This window comes from Diceros bicornis, chromosome 2, assembly GCF_020826845.1.
Source record: "Diceros bicornis minor isolate mBicDic1 chromosome 2, mDicBic1.mat.cur, whole genome shotgun sequence".
Taxonomy (NCBI): domain Eukaryota; kingdom Metazoa; phylum Chordata; class Mammalia; order Perissodactyla; family Rhinocerotidae; genus Diceros; species Diceros bicornis.
Genome location: NC_080741.1, coordinates 33,004,802 through 33,024,929, shown reverse-complemented (window position 1 = coordinate 33,024,929; position 20,128 = coordinate 33,004,802). Strand labels below are relative to the sequence as shown.

At 39.1% G+C, this 20,128-nt stretch overlaps 1 protein-coding gene across 2 annotated transcripts in view; it reads right to left on the bottom strand.

Moving 5' to 3' along the window:
• LOC131413597 (pleckstrin homology-like domain family A member 1) overlaps nt 1-20,128 on the bottom strand; it is a 159,674-nt gene that overhangs the window by 125,712 nt on the left and 13,834 nt on the right. The window contains exon 3 of one of the 2 annotated variants that reach the window (XM_058554203.1): nt 7,462-9,996. The exons of the other annotated variant lie outside the window; for it this stretch is intronic. Within the exon in view, the coding sequence (XP_058410186.1) occupies nt 9,880-9,996 (117 nt within the window). The 3' untranslated portion in view covers nt 7,462-9,879. Of the gene's footprint in view, nt 1-7,461; nt 9,997-20,128 lie in introns of those variants that run through there. 2 annotated transcript variants of the gene reach the window in all.

The window sequence follows — 20,128 nt, the reverse complement described above, 5'->3', positions numbered from 1 at the left end:
AATAGTTGTATGATAGTAGTATAGTAATGGTAATAGAGTAGTTCAGAGCATCACTCCAAGCTCAGAAGGTCTGGGTTCAAAATCCAATGTCATGGACTGAATGTTTGTGTTCCCCAAAATTCATATGTTGAAGCCCTAACCCCCAAGGTGATGGTATTTTGAGGTGAGGGCCTTTGGGAGATAATTAGGTTTAGATGAGGTCATGGGTGTAGGATCCTCGTGAGAGGATTAGTGCCCTTATAAGAATAGGAAGACAGATCTCTCCCATCATGTGCAAACATCAAGGAAGGAAATGTGAGAACTAGCAAGAAAGTGGCTGAATACAAGTCAGGAAGTGGGCTCTCACCAGGAGCCAAGTCTGCCACCACCTTGACCTTGGACTTCCCAGCCTTCAGAACTGTGAGAATAAATGTCTATTGTTTAAGCCACCCAGTCTGTGGTATTTGCCATAGCAGTCGGAGGTGATGAAAACACCAAGTCTGCTACTTACTGGTGAGATCTTGGGCAGGCTGCTTAATCTCTCAAAGCCTCATCTGTACAAGGCTCCTACTTCACAAGACAGTAGTAAGAATTAAATGAGATGATACATGACAAGCACTCCACACAGTGCCTGGCACAGAGTAAGGACTCTAAATATCAGCTATTATTTTGGGTATGGCTCCCTTCTCTCAATAGACTCCAAGTCTCTTTGTGTAAACCAAATATGTCTCTTGATATCTTTGTTCATTTGCGGCGGTCATATACTAACAGAAGTTTCCAAAAACTTGTAGGTGGTATTACGTATAAATCTCCGGAATGTCTTCTCTGAGAAGCCCATTCACCCTCATTATCCTAGCAGTGTTAACACATACACATAAGAGACACACAAGGCTTTTGTTTTCCCATTTTTCTTCCCATGTCCTTTTACTGAGCATTTTTTCAAATGAACTCCTTTCTAGAAGTAAGTTCTTAGATCAGTCTTTTTTTTATACATCAATTTCTAAAATATTCTCTGTGTTTCATCCTATACTACTTTTTAATTCACAATGCGGTCATCACATGTGTAGGTTTCATAAAGTTGTCCCTTGATGACACTCCGTGAACACTGAGTACTTGCTCTCAGGAGCACAGCTCTGGGATCTTCTCCAGTTCCTCACTGAAGATGACTCCATTCCTTCTCCTTTGCCCAACACTGGCCTGCGATAAAGTCCATTTCATGTTCTAGAGATTTCATATTTCCTTTACCTTATAATATCTGAAGTCAGAGAAACCAAATTATAGCTGTTGAAAAGGAGAAAAGGATGATTCAGAGAAAGTTATTTGCTGTGGTGCAGAAAGAAAGAACCTAACATTTAGGCTGAATTTTTCATTTTTCAACCAGTTGAGTCAATACAGTATACATCAAGCCTTAAAACTATCTTTATTTCTTCCTAGCTATTTTAGATTATTAGAAATTCTTTACTATCCCATTTTCTTTTTGCCCTCTAGTCTTTGGACCTCATTAGAATTGTTTATTCTTGAGAATGTAAGCTTCTGCCATACAGTCAAAAAGTATTGAACTTCTCTCCTTTAATCACCAATTAGCTTTTTTTTTTCTCTTTTCTGTTGTTTATGCACTTTGCGACAGACTTATTTCTCTGAAAAGAGGCTAAGCCTTTTCACACCGACTTCATATGGGGAAAATGAAAGTGGAACATTTCAGCTTTCTCCCTCCCTTTCTCTTTTTAAATATTTAAGACACAAGCACCAGTCCATTAAAAAGGCATCATTTTATCACATATAATCCTCCTTCCCAGACAAGTCAGTACATTATGTACCTTCTAACCAAAACCACCTCAACAACAAAACTACATATTCAATTCTGGGTAACGAAGGGTCCTCAGGAGGGAGAAAATGAGGATGATCTAATGGTCTGAATGCTTTCCTAGAGAGCAAATACTGGTTCCAGCCAGTCAACTTGCCACACCTATGCCTCTCTTCTGATGTGGCTGTCTCAGGTCAAATACAACATTCCCAACTGATGTGTCCCTATCTTCCCTTTGCTCTATTTCTAATGTGGACTGATAGTCATTTCTCTATTCAGACGCCACTCCACCACATTTTACTCAGAGGAGTTATAATTTTTTCATAATTATTTAAAGCAAATCACTCTGTCCTCAATTGCAATGACTACCTTCTAAAGCACATACATTATCTTGCCTTTAGATTATTGTCAGTCTTCTGTGTTCTGTCCATAAAAGTTGATTCTAAAAATGGAAAACCAGTAAAGAGTATTTATAATTTTTATATATGTGTAGGTATTATTCACTTTAGAACCAAGAAGAGAGATACATAAGAAATACATAAATCACTTCCAGTTGGAGGAGATGTTTTCAGACACCCACTCCAACCGACCTCTTACTTTCTTCCTAGCTTCCTTCAGTTCTCTTAAGCCTTACTCCTTTTTCATACTGCTGATATACCATTACAATGTTTTCATAAACTTTCTGAACTTTTGCACTTTCAAAAATGTCTTTATTTTGCCTTCATGCTTGATTGGTAATGTGGCTAAGTACAGAATTCTAGCTTCAGAAGCTTCCCCCACCCTCCCAGCATTGTGAAGACACTGCTTCCTTATCTTTTACCATCCATGGTCACTGACCAAAGGTAGGATGTCCCTATTATTCTTACACCTTGGTAAATAATTTGTTTCCTCATCTATCTGGAAGCTTTTAGGATCTTCTCTTTATCCTCAGAGTACTAGAATTCCCTCAGGATATATGAAGTATATTATCCCGACTTTTGTGACAAAAACCCATCTCAAACTATTCTGTGCCAAAATCAGATATGGCCACATGGATGGTTTAAACAATGTTATTAGGTCTGGGTCTCTTTCTTCCCATCTCTCAGACCTGGTCTCCTGTGTGTTGATTCTTTCTCAGGCTGACACTCTCCTTAAAAATGGCCCCTTTTGGGGGGCCGGCCCAGCGGCATAGTGGTTAAGTTCGGTGTGCTCCGATTTGGTGGCCCAGGTTCAGTTCCTGGATGTGGACATATACCACTCATTGGAAGCCATTCTGTGGCAGCAACCCACATAGAAAACAGAGGAAGATTGGCACGAATGTTAGCTCAGGGTGAATCTTCCTCAGTTATAAAAAAAAAAGGACCCTTTTCGTTTCTCAGTCACTGGGTCCTTAAGCACTAGAGACCTCAGAAAGGGTAAGAGCCAATCTCTCCAGCTTTTACATGGATCCCCTAAGCATTAATTGGCCAATTCTAGCGTATGGTAAAGGAGCTGCCAGTTACCAAAAGGAAAAAAAGCTGAACAGACAAACAACAGAATTCCAGTAAGCTAGCAGGTGGGTTTTTTTCCTTCATTCTGCTTGGCACTTACTGGAAACTTTTAATCTGAAAAGTTATATTTCTTCCACCAAATAAAATTGACTTCTATTGTTATTTTAGCTATGTCCTTTCTTCTATTTTTTTTTATCGTCTCTTTCTGTAACTCCCATTAGAATCTTGTTGGATGCCTAGACCTCTGCTTCTTATCTTACCACTATCTCCCGATTTTCTGACTGTCTTTTTTACTGTACAGTGTGAAAAGTTTCCTTCATTCTGTCGTCAAGAACACCAACATGGTCTTCAGTCCCATTCAGTTTATTATTTAGCCCATTCATTGATTTTTTTAATGTCACTAATGTATTTTTTGATTTTCAGAAACTCATGTCTGTTTTATAGATGAAAGCTCTTTATTTACTGAGAACACTAACTTGAATTTTTTTCCATTATTTGAATTCTTTCTATTTAATTTAGATGAGTTATTCTGTTCACCTTTGTTCTCTCATGCTTTTCCTCTTGGTTTTCATCAAATATCTGTGAAACCTTGTTTGTCCATTCATATTTTTTAATCTATGGTTTAGGAGAGGTAGCATGGATTTACTCTAAAGTTGTATACATCTGCCTACACAGCATCTCTCTCTTGAATGGAAAGGCTGACTGCAGGTTCTAGCTGGGACGATGCAGTATGGGACCACATCATCAGGCATGCATCCTGGAGCATGCTTAGACACGGGCCATGCAAATCTTGTAGGCACAGCCACAATTACCATGGGGATAGAACAGTTTGCTATATTTCCTTCCTGGGCATCTATCTGCCTTTTCTTGGGTTTTCCCTACCATGTCTATTGTGGAAATCGGGATTTCGCTCGCATAATCCCCACTTCACTCATAGACTTCTGTATTCTCACTGGGATCTGTCCCAAGACAAATCACTTTGTTTAGAAAAGTGCTTTAGCTTAGCTCAAGGGCAAAAGCCCATTGTTACAAGCTATTCTGGTGAATGAGGCCTAGGAGGAGGGACCAAAGGCCCGGGCTGTTAGAAACACCGCTCTGCACAGTGCACAACTCTGATGACGCTCCGTGACCCGCTCCAGCTCCCTTTGTTGACCACAGGCTGAGGCTCCTCTGGACTGCAGTTTCTGCTGAGCTTTCTCCCTCAGCCCAATCACATCTGTTTTCCATCCTCCACATACCCTTCAAAAGCTCTAGCCACTGACAGTACCTTTAGTTATTCTCCTTATAGTTCCATTCTTTTTCAAAAAAATTTTTACAACTTTAATGGAAGGGAGAGGAGTTAGAGTCATATCATCAGTTGACCATTTTGAGCCAGAAGCCTCCAGATACCAATTAAAGCCAATCGGAGTGACACAAATTTAAAGGATTGATAATGTTGGGTGACGGCAAATGTGTGAGAAACAGGTACTTTGCTCTGAGAGGAAAGGAGGCTGGAACATCCGTTTTGGAGGCAATTTGACAGTCACTGTCAATACGTTAAATGTCCACAATCCGTGACTTTGTCATCTTACATTTATAATCAACCCTACAGAAACACTCGCATGACTACTTAAAGACACATTGTATAATTATGTTTCCAATGCACTCTACCTAAAAGCAAAGGAAGAGATGATCGCATAAATAGGGCAATGGTTGAAAAAAATTATTGTATACCCATACCATGGGTAAAGAATGAGGCAAATCTATTTGTCATGACTTGGAAAGATGCCCATGATATGTGATTGACAAAAGCAAGTTGCACAAGAGTATGTTTTTGATGATCTCATTTAAAAAGAAAATAAAAACTGTGTATATTAATGATGCGCCTTGCTACTATGCTGATATATTATAAAATGCTTCTAACATATTTCTTTTGTCTGTTCCTAGTTCTTTTTTTTTTAATTTGCAGTCTCTGCACAAACCAGACACAGTTAATGGCTGTTATCGATTAAAATCAAGCAGCAATAATGCACGAAATGCAAGATTTCTCTGGAAAAAGAAGGTGAGGAAACAATACATATACTGACCAAAAAAAGTGTTGTAAATCTTAAGTGAAATATTTTAGTATTTTAGAACATTTTATTTTCTATAATTTTCATATTCATACCTCCCAAATTTTAGGTATCCAAATTCTACAGCTAATATCAGAATCCTTCATGCCACAGTCTGAATTCATCTTCATTAAGGCAAAAATATTTGTCACCAAATAATTTCTATATGACAATTTGCTAATTTCACTCAGAATTAATTTCTGGTTGTATGCCATGTCTCCAAGGCACTATGTGATGCTCTCTTCCCCTCGCTATTTCTGCACAAGTTCTGTTTTTCACTTCCTTGGACATTTTAGAGTAAAGAACAACATAACTGGGACTGGAATGTATTCAGTGAAAAGCAAAGTTTTTCACAGAAACAAGATAGTTGAGACTTGTTTTATAATTTCAAAAATAATATTTGAATACACTCATAACATCTAGAAGCATTTAAGCAAGTTTTACTAAGGAGTCCAGCAAAGGCATTCTTCATTTCTGTTACAGTGTGTTGATTTGTAGCATTTCTTTTTTGATTCTTTCTTAGAATGTCTATCTTTCTGCTTATATTAGCCGTCTGTTCTTATTTGTTGTCTACTTTATCTATTAAGCCCTTAGCATATTAATAATAGTTATGATTCCCAGTCTGATAATTCCAACATCTCCACTATATCTGAGTCTCATTCTGACTCTGTCTCTTCAAACTGTGTTTTTTGCCTTATAGTATGCCTTGTAATTTTTTGTTGAAAGCTGGACATGATGCACTGGGCAAAAGGAACTGTACTAAGTAGGCCTTAGTGATGTGGTGGTGAGGTATGGAGGTGGGGAAGCATTCTATAGTCCTATGATCAGGTCTCAGTCTTGCAGCAAGCCTGTGCTGCTGGGCTATGACCTCTATGTATGCTTCTCAGCCCCAACCCCACCCCTCTTAGGTGAGATAGGAAGGCCAGAGGAGGCTTCCCTTCCCTCGGGTGAGTTATGCTTCGGTAAAACACCAGACAGGCTCTCACGGCAGGCCTTGTTAAGCGGAACAGAATGCTCTGGCATATATCAAAATGGTTACTTTTCCCCTCTCTCCGTTGGAAGCACAAGGGGATTTTTCTCCCATCTTCACTGTGAGAACCTGGTAGGGCTCCTGGAGGTAAAATTCACAAAAAGGTGGTAGCCACCCTAAGACCGGGCCACCCTGGAGTTTTTAACTCTCAAACTTTTCCACACTGAGCCTCCAGAAATTCATCAATTACAGCTTAGGTTTTCCTGCTCTGGCACTGGTTCCCGCAGAGGTTTCTGCTCAAGGATTTCTGCTCGGGTAAGTTGTGATTCTCTGTATTTGCCTGTCTCTCTAATTTTAGTGGCAGTAGTTTACTCTCTGACCTTGGTTCTCTGATGGATCTAAAAACAGTCGTTGATTTTGTTCTGGTTGTGTGGACAGGGGAGATGACTTCCACGCTCCTTACATGCCAGACCCAGAAAAAGGATAATTTTATAACTCTTAATACTAGATGCTTACTTGAATGTGTCTGTGATTTGGAAGTATCTATTCCTATTATTTCTTTTAGATATGACAAAATGAAGGGAGAAAATCTTAAACAAATTTATCCAATAAATTAGCAGTAGGTCATATGAGAAATTAGGCTAACTATGAGGCTAACACCTCTACTGATGGTGTCCAACTTATGTCCAATGGGATGCCTGGAAACTCTTCCTGGCTATTAGAAACTGGTGGTAACAAAGCCTTTAACCCTCCATCTGGTGGGGGGGAGTGGAGGGTAGAAGAAGGATCCACCTAATTGTCTTTACTAAGAGTAAGTTACTAATGATATTAACAGCTGATTCCTTTAGATAGATAAAGAAGCTATTAAGAATTAGGGCAGCTTCCAAACTTACATCATTCTGTTATCCAAAATTAAACACACATATACACATACACACATCACAAAAGGGGAAGACCAAATGGCTAAGAAATATAAGAAGAGATGCTCAAATTTAATATTAATAAGAGAAATGCAACTAAATCCCATTAGGGTAGCCAATTTAGAAAGGGGGACAATTTCAAGCAACGGTTAGAATGATTCTCATAAACCTGCTTGCACTGCTGATATAACATAAATAGGTATAACCATTCCAGAAAGCAATGTGGCAGTATTTACACTATGTATATATGCTATAACCAGGCAATCCAATCCCAAATATATACCCACAAAGACATTCTGACACAATGGAGCATTGCTTGTGGTAGCTGGGAGTTGGAGACACTCTGGATGCCTACCACTGGGGACACGAATCAGTAAAATATGGTGGCTGTGCACCTGGAATATTATGCAGCTGTTAGAAGCAAACCAGCTGTACACAACATGAGTGGATAATAAAGACATAGTTTTGAGTAAAATAAGCAATCGAATGAGAACCATAGTATAAAACACAAAACAAGATGACACATTTTATGGGTATCTTTAAGGAAAACACATTAGAGTAGGTGTCTATGTGAAAGAGGAGAGTTGAAAAGGATTACGGAGGGTCAAAGATTAAAGCTAGAAAAAGAACGAAAAACAAGAGAGAGGCCTTACATGGGGAAGGACAATAAACACACAAGCCTTCTCTAGAAGACGCTACATCTCACCCAACTTTTCAACTTCTCCTGGACCTGCCAACTCAGCAGAGAGGAACGCTACCCCTAATTCTTTGTCTTTTACCTCTTAATTTTTCCCACATGCCCTATGTCTACCTGCTGGGTTTTCAACCAAGTAATCATTTGCTGCCTATGAGTTGGTTCACCACTCAGTGATTCAATTTTTTTTTTTTAATCCAGGATTTTAGCAATCATCAACACCCATTTCCTCTTCCACAAATTCAGACTTCTTTTGTGATTTCAAAAGTGACACTTAAAATACACTCAGAGCACTTAGGGGCACTTAAGAAAATTGTATAATCCTTGATACTAAATGCTTACCTGAATGTGTCTGTAATTTGGAAGGATATATTCCTATTATTATACACATGAGAAAATGATGGGAGAAAGTCTTGCTTACACAAGTATACATCCAGTAAATTAGCAACAGGCCATAAAGGAGAAGTTAGGATACCTGACTCTCAGACTAGTTCCTCTACTAGTACGGTAAAGCCCAGGATGACGACGAGTTGCCCAAGGCCTCAGAGCCAGTTCCAGGCAGTCAGGAACACAGTACAGGTCTCCAAAGCCCCAGGTCGATGAGCTTCTTTCTTTCCTCATTGTGCATATTTGCGCTGATTCCGACTGATCCGGTGTTTCCCACAATGGTCTCTTTCTGGTGAAACCAATATCTTTATTTTAAGTAAAGGTACATAGCCCTCTGGTGCTCGCTATAAATTTTCATACCAGTTTGGAAAAAGATACAGTCAAGGGTACCAAAAATTAGAGACCTTTCGGGGGGCAGTTGGCTGTTCCCTACTGTCATATTTTTCACATGAAATCCAAAAAGGCAGAAGAACTTAGCTACCCTTTAAATATTTTCCACAATTGAATAAAGGCTTCCGTGCCGAAAATCCAACACGATGTGGTCATATTTCCTTGATTCCAAACCCCTCCCTTCTTCATTTATTAATCACATCTTGCCATCATCGTAGCACTAGAAAATGAAATTAGTTCTCAGTGACAAAATACTTAAAGGAAAGAAAGAAGAGGCTCACAAAGGCCAAAAAAAATAGTAAAATAGTCCCAGAAGAGTGAATTAAAAGGCTCATTTTAGTTTTCCTGAGGTCTAAATCTCCTCAGGCACCTTCTATGATCTTTTATTGAAAAGAAAAAAATATTCAGCTGTCCGCCTATACTTTCTCCTTCAGGCATTTAGCCCCAAAGAAAAAGGAAACAGGAAAATATTTCTAAAGAAAGCCCAAAATAAAAGAAATGAAGAAACAGATTAGAATCAAAGTGATTTTTGCAGGAGGTTGAAAATGGTGTCATTTAGAGTAACGCTGGATATACAGATTATATGTGACTAACTCTGATCTTTCATAAAGAATTGGAATTTGTATTGATAGAAAAAGCTTCCCACTATAAGAAAACAAAAGTAGCAAAAATAAACAACACTGATCTCTTTTCTCACAGAAGCACTATTCATGGACAAAGGAATTGAAGTGGAAAAATAACTTCAGATTTCAATCTACTCTATAGAGTGATTCACACAAAGATACACAGAAAATGGGCTTAAATGATAATCACCTGAACAAAGTACAATAAACCTTGAGTAATGGCACATCTCCCAGGTTGAAGAGTGACTTCATACACTTAGCAACAGCCCAATGAGGTCACGGAGAGGAGCATCTCATTCTAATACAAGTCCACGTAACCACCTCTGCCAAAAGACATTCTAAAAATGCTTAAAGGTCTCCAGATAAGACTCCAAAGTCACACCCAGGAACACATTTCAAAGCTTAATAGCCTACACTAACAGGAAATGATTTCATGTTAGGTAACTTAAATCACCCTCCCAAGAGATTTAACCTGTTTCTTCTCTTTTTGATTTCAGAGGTAATAGCTGATCGTGCTTCTGTGACAAGCTCTTTCCTTATTGGGAAAGCATTATCAAGCATTATCAAATTGGTCTTCAGAGGAGCTGCTGTTCTGTTTGACCTTCGCTTCTGGTTCTCCCTTCACAAGGCTCCAAACACTTTGGTGGCTCCTCAGGAAAGCCTCTGTATCCTGAAAATAAATGCAGAGAAGAGCAGAGAGGCACCTTTGTATTAATTGTAAGGAGACTAGGAGAAGTCCATCATGGAGCCTCTGAGATATCTGGGTGTGTGGGAGGAAGCTGAGAGCAACTCTGAAAAGGATATCCGAAGACCTACTGCTTCCTTTCTACGCATTTATCCTAAAGACATTTCCTAACGTTGACATTTATCTACTAAAGTGTACCAACATTTGTCTACGAGGATGTTCACTGCAGCCCTGTTTATAATAGGGAAAAACCAGAAGGAACCCAGAAGTCCAACATTAAGGGAATAATTGATTAAAATTATATAGACATTGTGTGGAATATTATTCATCCATGAAAAGCAATGCTGTTACATGAGTATTAACACAAATATTTTTATGATACGATATATTGTGTTATTTAAGGAAGTAGGCTGCAATAATGTATATACAGAGCGTTCTAATCTATGTTTAATTGTGTGTGTGTTTGTGTGTGTCTAAAAATACTGGTCTAAAAAAGTCCATACCAACATCCTGACAGTGGTTATTGCTGGGTAATAGGATTATGAGTTTTGCTCTTCTTATTTTTACTTATTTTCTGATTTTTCTCATGATGAGCATATATTGCTTTTGTAGTAGAAAAAAATCTAGTATTTATTTTATTTGGGGGAATTTCTCTTAGGGAAGATAACTTGCTACTTTGTACAAAACAAAATGGAAAGTCAGAGGCAACAGTTCAGATAACAAAGAAACTAGGGTTAGACAAGGGTACATTCCAAAATGAGAGACATGTCAGAGACACAGCAAATGAAAAGTTAAATTAGGGTTGAGATTCAATCATTTCTCTTCCATTCTACTCTAAAGCATTTGACACTGCTCCTCTAGAAGGCCACTCCCTCTTGGTTTCTTCTCACCCCCTGCTGTCACTTCATTTTTGGCTTCCACCACTCTACATGTTGCCCTAGGCTGATCTCAGCTATTACTCTGTAACTGTACCCACCACCAACCTCTCTCCTGAACTTTTTACGATTGATTTCCAATCTCTAGAAGTCCTATAGATCCATTCAACTCTATATATCTAAAACTGAACTCACTACACTCTCCTCTCCAGCCTGCTCCTTTCCTAGGATTCCTTCTCTCTATTCAATGCATCATCATGTACCCAAACTAGACAGCACGGGGTTATTTTTAACTCCTTTCTCTCTGCTATTGTTCAAGCAATTCAGAACAAGTCATGTCATGTCCACCACCTAAATATGTCTGATACCTGCTGGCTCCTCTTTTTTAACTCACAGCCTTAGCCCAATCCCCCATTAAGCCTAACCTGCATCTGATACTTTTTCCCTCCAGTTCAAAACCTAAGTTCATTATTTTATCCCTGTAGAAAGCCATCTAGTACCTACCCTGACTACAAGACAAAGTCCAATCTGCTTTCCACTATGCACAAGGCCCTTTAAAATCTAGTTCCAACTTATCTTTCCAGTCTTAACACTCCCCCTACCACCACCAACTACACTATGCCCCACCACATACACGCACACACACACACACACACTCCAAGTTTCCACCAAAATCTCAAACATGAAGTACATGTAAAGCCCATGTGTCATTGCATTCCATTTCTACTGCCTGGAAACACCCCCGCTCTTTCTCTGCCCATCATCCATTCTTTAGCTTCTTTCTCAAATACTCTTTCCTCTCTGATATTTAATCCTCAGCCCTACTCTTTTGTAGTCATTTTTTCCACCATGCTTTCACAATATCACACACATTCCTCTTTTATATTTTTTATACCTCCATTCCCATGCTGCCCCACCCCCAAACGAGACATGAACAGGGTCCTCGGCCAAGTCCTCTATTGAAGCTGGGAAAGTTAAATAGTCACTTCCCCAGTTTCTCTTACAGCTAGGGATGGTCAAGCAACACAGTCTGGCCAATGAGGCATCAGTTCAAAATAGCTGAGGGATCTCCACATAATTTTTGTGTTTTCCTGACAACTGAGAAAAGCACAGCTGACACCTCCCTCTTCCTCTCACGTTGCACATGCATATGATATCTGGAGCCACAGAAGCTATCTTGCCAGCATGAGGGCAAAGACAGGAGAATCACTGAGATTACAGCCCTGACGTCATGGAGCTCCTGAACAACACCAGCAGCCATCAATCTACAGACTTCTTAGGTGAGAAAAAGCAAACCCTGGTTTTTTTAGCTATTTTCACACTGTCTGTTGCTTGCTGCATTCCTAACTGATATTTTTATGAACAAATTAAGGTAGCAATAACTCTTGGGGACCTACCAGTCTCCTGACACTATACTGAGTATTTTTATTTGCTTTGCTTTATTTAATCTTTAGGCATCATCACTTCTATTTGCAGAATTGAAGACTGATGGACTGAAAAATTAAGTAATTTCTCAAACATCATACACAGCTATGAAGTTTCTGAGCCAAGATTCCAACTCAGAGCTGTCTGATTTGAAAGCTTGTTCTTCTCACCACTTTTGAAGACTGATTCAATGAGGCTAGACCAAGAAAAGAGCTGTCGAAGACAACATGGGTTTGCAAACCCAGCAGATAAGAAAATCCGTATCGGCTGAATCCATTTACTAGTTTACCCATGAGTTGGTAGTGTGGGATAGAATGAAAAGCCTTGCTAAAGTTGGTAATAGATGGATTCTTTCTAAACTGCCTTCACAAGAAATATCAATCCTGCCACTCTTTGTCACAGGAGATTGGATTCTCCTCTACAAAGCCAAAATGGTTAATGCCCAGTGCTCCATTTTCTTCAAGATGCTTGCAAATTCATTCACAAAGGAGACTGATGTTCAAAGAAAGGGTGGGGGAAAAGGTTGTTTAAAGCATTTGTGAGCATGCAAAGGTACCACGAGCAAGAATTGCCTCTGTTCAGAAGTGAGGAGGCCATGTTTTGGATTAGGAATGGTTTTAAAATGAATATGAAAACACCTCCACTGTGTGATTTAAGGATCAAGAAACGTGACTTAATTTAGTCTAGAGATATGAGACCCAAACATCAAATAGACTCACTATATTGCTCTTAGTCTGATGTACACCATATTGTGGAAGAAAGGGCAAGAGCTATGTACCAGCTAGAATATATTAAATCTTAGTTCCACCACTAACTGTGTCTTAGTCTCTGAAACTCAATGAGCTTAATGGTCAAATGAGAGTGATATACTTACATTATAAGGTTTTGTGAGGATTATTAAATAACAGATAAACGAAACACTTAGGTCAATGCCCGGACCCTGTAAATGCTGGGTAAGTGGTGTTGCTGATGATAACAAAAGTGAGAAAAGCAATGACAACAAAAATGGCTCAGAAGTACCTTAACTGGATGATGACCCTTTTAACACTGGGGACAAAAGTGGCGGTTTAGATATGCAAGTTAGAATATTACTAGAAGCATCGACATGAATATAAGTCCAAGAACACTTTGGGTAAACAAGGCTGATTGCTTCCTATGGAAAGGTAGATAATATCTTAAAGACCTCACATTATTCTAGAATAATCCTGAAAAAGGATGGTGGGCATTTATGTTTATCAGTCCAAAGTGGTGCCCCATTTATCAATAGTATTAACAGCTTACAATGTACTTGGCCACCAGGTTTGAAATTAGGTGATTCTTACTGAAAATTTTACTGTGGGATCGCGTTCACGTTACTTTAAATTTTACTCATGAAGTGAAGTAATATTCACCTTTGTCACAAAATTTCACATCTGCATAATTTCCGTTCTCATAAAATGTGACTGTTCCCAGGCAGGCCAAGTTCTGAAGTCTGGAATCTCAAGTAGAGATGGTTGCCTCTCTATCAAAACCCATCCCAACCCCTGACCTCTATGCCTTCTAGAGAATACACTGGTATCTGGGAAGCAGCTGCCCCATGGGGGATCACATTTCTCAGCCACCTTGGATTAGTCACAGCATTATGACAAGTTCTCTCCAGCAGAATGTAAGTGGTGTTGCCTTCTCCACACTCTTACCCCTTCCTCAAACTAGATGAAAGTGATAATTTGGCCTTCATGGATGGCAGACCCTAAGATGGAAGGAGTCTGGGTCCCTCACTTAGTGCATGAAGAAAAGGCACAACCGACTGGGAAACATACACATCAGTCTATGACATGAGTGAGAAATAAAGTTTTATTTTGTTTGAGACATTACACATCTTTAGGTTTTGTTTTGTTTTATTCTTTTAACAGCAGTTCAGCCTCTGCTAACTTATACAGATTCCATAGAGGAAAGTCACATGAAAGATTTAGGTCAATAAGACCAGTTGGGATACTTAAGCAAGAGACAAAAAAAAAAATCTAAATACATGTAATTGCAACCCTTTAGGAGAATTTTTTAAAATTGAACAACCAGCACCCACTACAATGTTCAGCTAGTGTATCTAACAGGTGTTATTAATAGCAAAAAAAAAAAAAATTCTAAACCCATCAGATATACCCTAAGTTTTACATCTCTGTTTATGTGAAAAACCTAAGTTAGTTATGGCCTCCATAGGTTTAGAAAAGACCTTTGCTGAAGTTTCCATCTCCCTGTAAACTAAGGACAGATAATAATGTGAAGAATCTTTCCAAGTAACTGGCTATAGGAGCCCACCTCCAAGATTCTCACCTCTCGGTATTCACACCCTATGTTGTCTCCTGCCACACTGAATAGGGCTGACCAGTGTAACCAATAGGGTACTACAAACATGACAGAGTGTGACTTCTCAAGCTAAGGCATAAAGACATGGTAGTTTCCACCTTCCTCTCTCTTGGATCACTCGTTCTGAGAGAAACCAGCTGCCATGTTGTAAGGATACTCAAGCAGCCTTATAAAGAGATTCAAATGGCAAGGAACTCAGGCCTCCTACCAATAACCAGCACTAACTTGCCAGCCGTATGATTATGCCATATTAGAAGCTGTTCATCCAGCCCCAGTCAAGCCTTCAGATTACTGCAGTCCTAGCTGACATCTGTGTGCTGCAACTTCATGAGAGACCCTGATCTAGAACCAACCAGATGAGTTGTTTGAATTCCTGACCTACAAACACTGTGTGAAATAATGTTTATTGTTTTTTAAGCTGATAAGTTTGGGAGTAATTTGTTATGCAGCAGTAGATAACTAATTCACTAGCTTGTTTTATATATATATATATGCTATATATATACTTTTCTGTATATAGAGAGAGAGAAGAGATAAGAGAAGAGAAGAGAAGAGAAGAGAAGAGAAGAGAAGAGAAGAGAAGAGGTTGAAAAGCTTTGCCTATCTTTAGTTCTTTTTAATGTTTCCTGAAAATAGGGGAATAGACTGTACCAGACATGATGTAAGTATTATACTGAGTTTTCTTCAACTGAGTCACATGATAAAATCAGTTCTACATGTATCACAGGCTCTTTTTAACAAAGCAGCAAAGACTTTACTTATAAACTTGTTACTGGCTCATGTGAAGAGCAGATTTATAGGTTTCTTTCTTTGGCAGGGGCGCAGACTGGTAGAATTGAAGAAAGCATGGCTAATTGAACATGGTGGATACTTCATTCAGGGAATCAGAGACTATTTCTTAATAGCCTCACATTTCACATAAAATGAAGTCTTCAAGGCAATTTTATGTTTGTGCTGCTACACAGCACACTGCACCTCTCCCATCCGATGATTGAGAACCCTCACAAAAAACTACTTCAGTTTTATCTTTCTTGACTGAGGGCACTTAAGAGGTGGGAAAAAAACCTCTCATTGCCTCCTTGTGACTGGCTGGCTTGTTGGAGGTGTCACAGTGTTTGATCACATTGGCATGATTGCTGAGGAATAGAAAGCAAGAAACTTATGGTGGCTCATTTCTCTCTTTACAGCTCGCAGGAACCATCACTCACTCTTACATCATATTAGGTGACACATTGACAAGGCCTAATAACAGAACCCCACATCAGAAGTCTATATCAAGAAGACCCAGAATGTAGCTGAACAAGACAGTGACATACCTTATCATATACTACCAAGGTCAGAGTCGAACACTGTCTGATGACAGAGTAAGAGCCACCATTCTGACCAGCCATCCAAGGCACACTTCCAGTCTGTGGCTGATTTCTTTTTTTCCCAACTTGATTCTTCACTAAATCTGAAATCTAGCAAATATTAAAGAATGGCATGGTATTTTTATAATAAGCTAGCAGACTCTATTAGATAATTTCCACGAACACTGACTGCATCACTTTTTAACAAAATCAATTTGTGTGTATGGAGTCTTCGTTGACTTTTAGGTTGTTGATGGTGTAAAGACCAACACTTAAGTGCCCCCTGCCGTGATTCCCAACCTGGAGTCTTTGAACATAGTATTGGTTCCCATAAATAATCCTCATTGTTGCAAAAAATGTAACAGGAATTATGCATTTGCCCATGATAAAGCTGCCTGGGTTAAATTAAGCAGAGGTGGCTACACGAGAGCCTGACAGCCAAAGTGGGAGTAACCTTGTTTCTGTAAACAAAACTTTATGGGAGTGCAACCACATCCATTGGTTTATGGATTGTCTATAACTGCTTTCACACTCCCACAGCAAAGTGGAGTAGTTGAGACAGAGACGGTATGGCTCACAAAGCCAAAAATATTTACTAGCTGGCCCTTTGCATTAAAAGTTTGCCAAGCCCTGAACTAAAGTACCACACTTCTCACTTTGGGCTCAGAATGTTTAAACTGATGCGGGACCCATCCCCAGCTGTCTCTCATAGACCAATAGTTAATTTCTTGGTTTAATAAAGTTAAAATAGTGAATTTGGTAGATTAAATCTTTCAAGATTTGGAGTGGAGTAAACAGAATTTTCCCTCTTAACCAAGTATTGCCCTATGCATGCTTACCAAAATTAAAAAATGGAATCCGTACTGCTCAGACACTTGTTTAACAGTTTTTAAATCCATCGGGTAAGTTTAAGTAGCCGTGCTTATTCCAACGTAATTTATTTAGTTGATCACCAATACTTGACAAGGCTAAATATTCTTAGCCTCATATTGTGTTTTTAAAAAGAAAACCTGTAAACTATTTGGGATACAACGTTTTTCTTGATTTGAAAAGTCATAAGCATGGATTAGTCCATATTGTACAAGACAAGAAAATGCTTGTAGCAAAATTTAATAAGAGTATAACAGCTTCAGGATTTGAATTCACTGGTTTGGAAACACAAAACATATATTTTGGCACTGAGAGAGAAAAGCTTTGTAACAGTCTCAGAAAATTATTTTTAGGGAGGAGGATTCCCATCTTCTATCTTCAAGGCAACAGAAAGATTCTCAATGAGTGTCAGTTTTGTTACAAGCAAAAACAATACTTGGAATTTTTCATGTAAAGAACTTTCTCCGCAGACTCATTTTTTCAAATTAGATCTGGCCAAAGGATGAATTCACAGATTTGGAGGTCTTGACAACTCATAACATGGAAAAACCTTAGACATTTTCTGCTTAAACTTTCCCCTTAAAATATTATCCTTGTGAAGCACATACAAAGTCAAGACCCCAAAGACCTAGAACATTCTCTAGATCAGGGTTTCTCAACCTTGGCACTACTGACATTTTGTGCCTGGTGATTCACTGTTGTAGGAGATGGTCTTGTGTACTGTAGGATGTGTAGCAGCATCCATGGCCTCTACCCACTAGATGCCAGGAGTACCCCACCCCTGGTTGACAACCAAAAATGTCTACAGGTATTACTGAATGTCCCCAGAGGTGGAGGGGGACAAAACTGCCCCTGGGTGAGAAATATTGCTCTAGAGAAGATTTAGACATTTAACTTACCAAAAGGTGGTTATTTCATTCAACCTGTACAAACCAACTATCCATACAATTGAAAGCAAAATCTGTCCCCTTCCAAGATGAAGTGGCTACATGTCCTGTCACAGTTATTCCTGCCATGCTGGAAAGGAGACAAATACTTTCCTCAGAAGATTCCTCTGTGCTATTCCCTGATTGTCATCTTTCCCTGTCATACCCAGATTTCCTCTCTAGAATCTAATCAACATGTAGAAGCCATCACAGGCATCCACAGTAAGACTCACATTTCAACTCAAGTGTTTCCAGACCCTGCCCTGATTCAACAGCAATGATGGACAGCCTCTTGTAACTGACCAGGGCAAAAACTAAGTAGCCTGCATTTGCTAGAGAGTCCACTGCAATAGATTACCTCCTTACATAGTGCACATTAACAGCATTCCTTATGACAGTGCCAACAGTAGAATGTAGTTGTTTTCCTTGTGATCCTTTTAAATCCCCAATTCAATTACCATGCTCATTTTTCCGATGAATCATCAGCAGAAAGCCAGACTATTTTTTTAGAGAATGATATGATCCTCAGCTGGAACATCACTTCTTTAGGACTCTGCTTTACCTACTTGGCACTAAACAGACACTCAGTCTAGCTCTGAAGAAGGTTAGACCTTAGTACTTAACCCAGCATGAAATTAACCCTTTATAGAACTTTTAGTTTCTCAAAGATAGCTGTTATACAACTGACACCAAAAGAAAAAGGGAAAAATAAAATTAAAAAATAGACCAAAGTGTGCGGTGTTACTTTATTGTTGTATCTCTACATTTGATAGCGTCAGAGATGCAAGTCTCAGCTCTAGACCACAATTAAATTGATGCATCAAAATAAAGACTTCACACATATTTTCAAACATCACAGCAGCAGCAAAAGGTTAGGTCTTCAGTATTGTTTTTTCCTCAAGGATTTCCTTTCTTCTCTACCTCTTCTTCCTTCACGAAAGGGATACACACCAGCAAAGCAACATCTGAATGTGGACATTGCCACAGATACCAAATCCCCATAGAATTCAGGAACTGTGCCATCAATGAGGACGTTTGTTTGAATTTCAAATTTGTCTAAAAGCTGAAAGTAGAAGAAAAGATGGACAAGTGACTGTCCAACATTCAGGCTGTGACTCTGAGCTAGCACAACTCTGGGCTGAGTGCTTTTCTTACAGCAACATAGAGGTAATGCATACAGATTTCTGAGTGGTGAGAATGAGCAGACACAATGGTTAAGGTAAGGAGGTCCCCAGGGATTAAAAACCCACTAGTTATTCTTTGTTCTTTGTCTTGCTCCTTGTACATGCACCAAGTTGCATTGAAGCTATTCAAGTTGCTTGAAGCTGTTGACATCACAGACACCACATTCCATCTTTTCACTGTCAACATCCCACTGGTGAAAAGTGAACCCTTCCTGATGCACAAGACTCTGAAATGCGCTCCAGCTTCATGTCTTTAGCTCATATACAAAGAAATAAGAAGGTAATGACTAACGGGCAATTATGGTTGCCCTGGCTACAACTCTACCTTTTGGCAAATATATTAATTTTTCTGTGCCGCTGTGTGTTTAATACATGTTTAAATAGTACATAAAAATACCAAAAAGGTGCCATTATTATTGGTTTAGCCAGAGGCCTTTTCCTTTCTTGATTATTGTTCTATTATCCTCATTCTTGCTCCCTGGTCCAGATTACCTGCCACAGCTGGGATGGAGGAGGCAGAGCTCACATCTCTCACTCTCACATTTTCCAAGCATTGCTATATTCTGAATGTGATGCCTAGGGGCCTCCCAGCTAACTGGATGTGTAAATAAAAGAGTTTCAAATCACTTCAAGGTGTCATTCAAATTTTCTTCCTAGCTAACTGGGAGGAAATTCACCAAATCCACCCTGGGGCCATTTTCCCATCTCCTTTCCTGCTGACACTCATGTAATGTGCTAGACAAAGGCACAGCGAGTCTCATATTAGAATCTTTTAGAACTAACTCCCCAGTCCTTCCTCCCATCTTAAAAAGATCACTTCTCTCATTATGAACAAGAAAAGAAATACAAAAAGGCTGAAAAGGTAGCTTTCATTATCAGACTTCTTTCATATCCTCTCTTTTTCTTATTTATCCATACCTAAAACCACTAGTAATCATAATGTACTTGGAATTTTATTGAGTGGAATATAAGAAGAATATGACACCTTAAGGATGTAACTTTGTAACTTAGCCCTCTTTATCCATTATATAATTTGAAAATTATTCCCTGCGTTGTTGTTGCAAGCGTAGGGGCTCTGTTGCAAGCGTAGGGGCTCTGTGAATGATATTAGATTTGGGATCTCAGCAGGATTTCTCTGTCTGTGT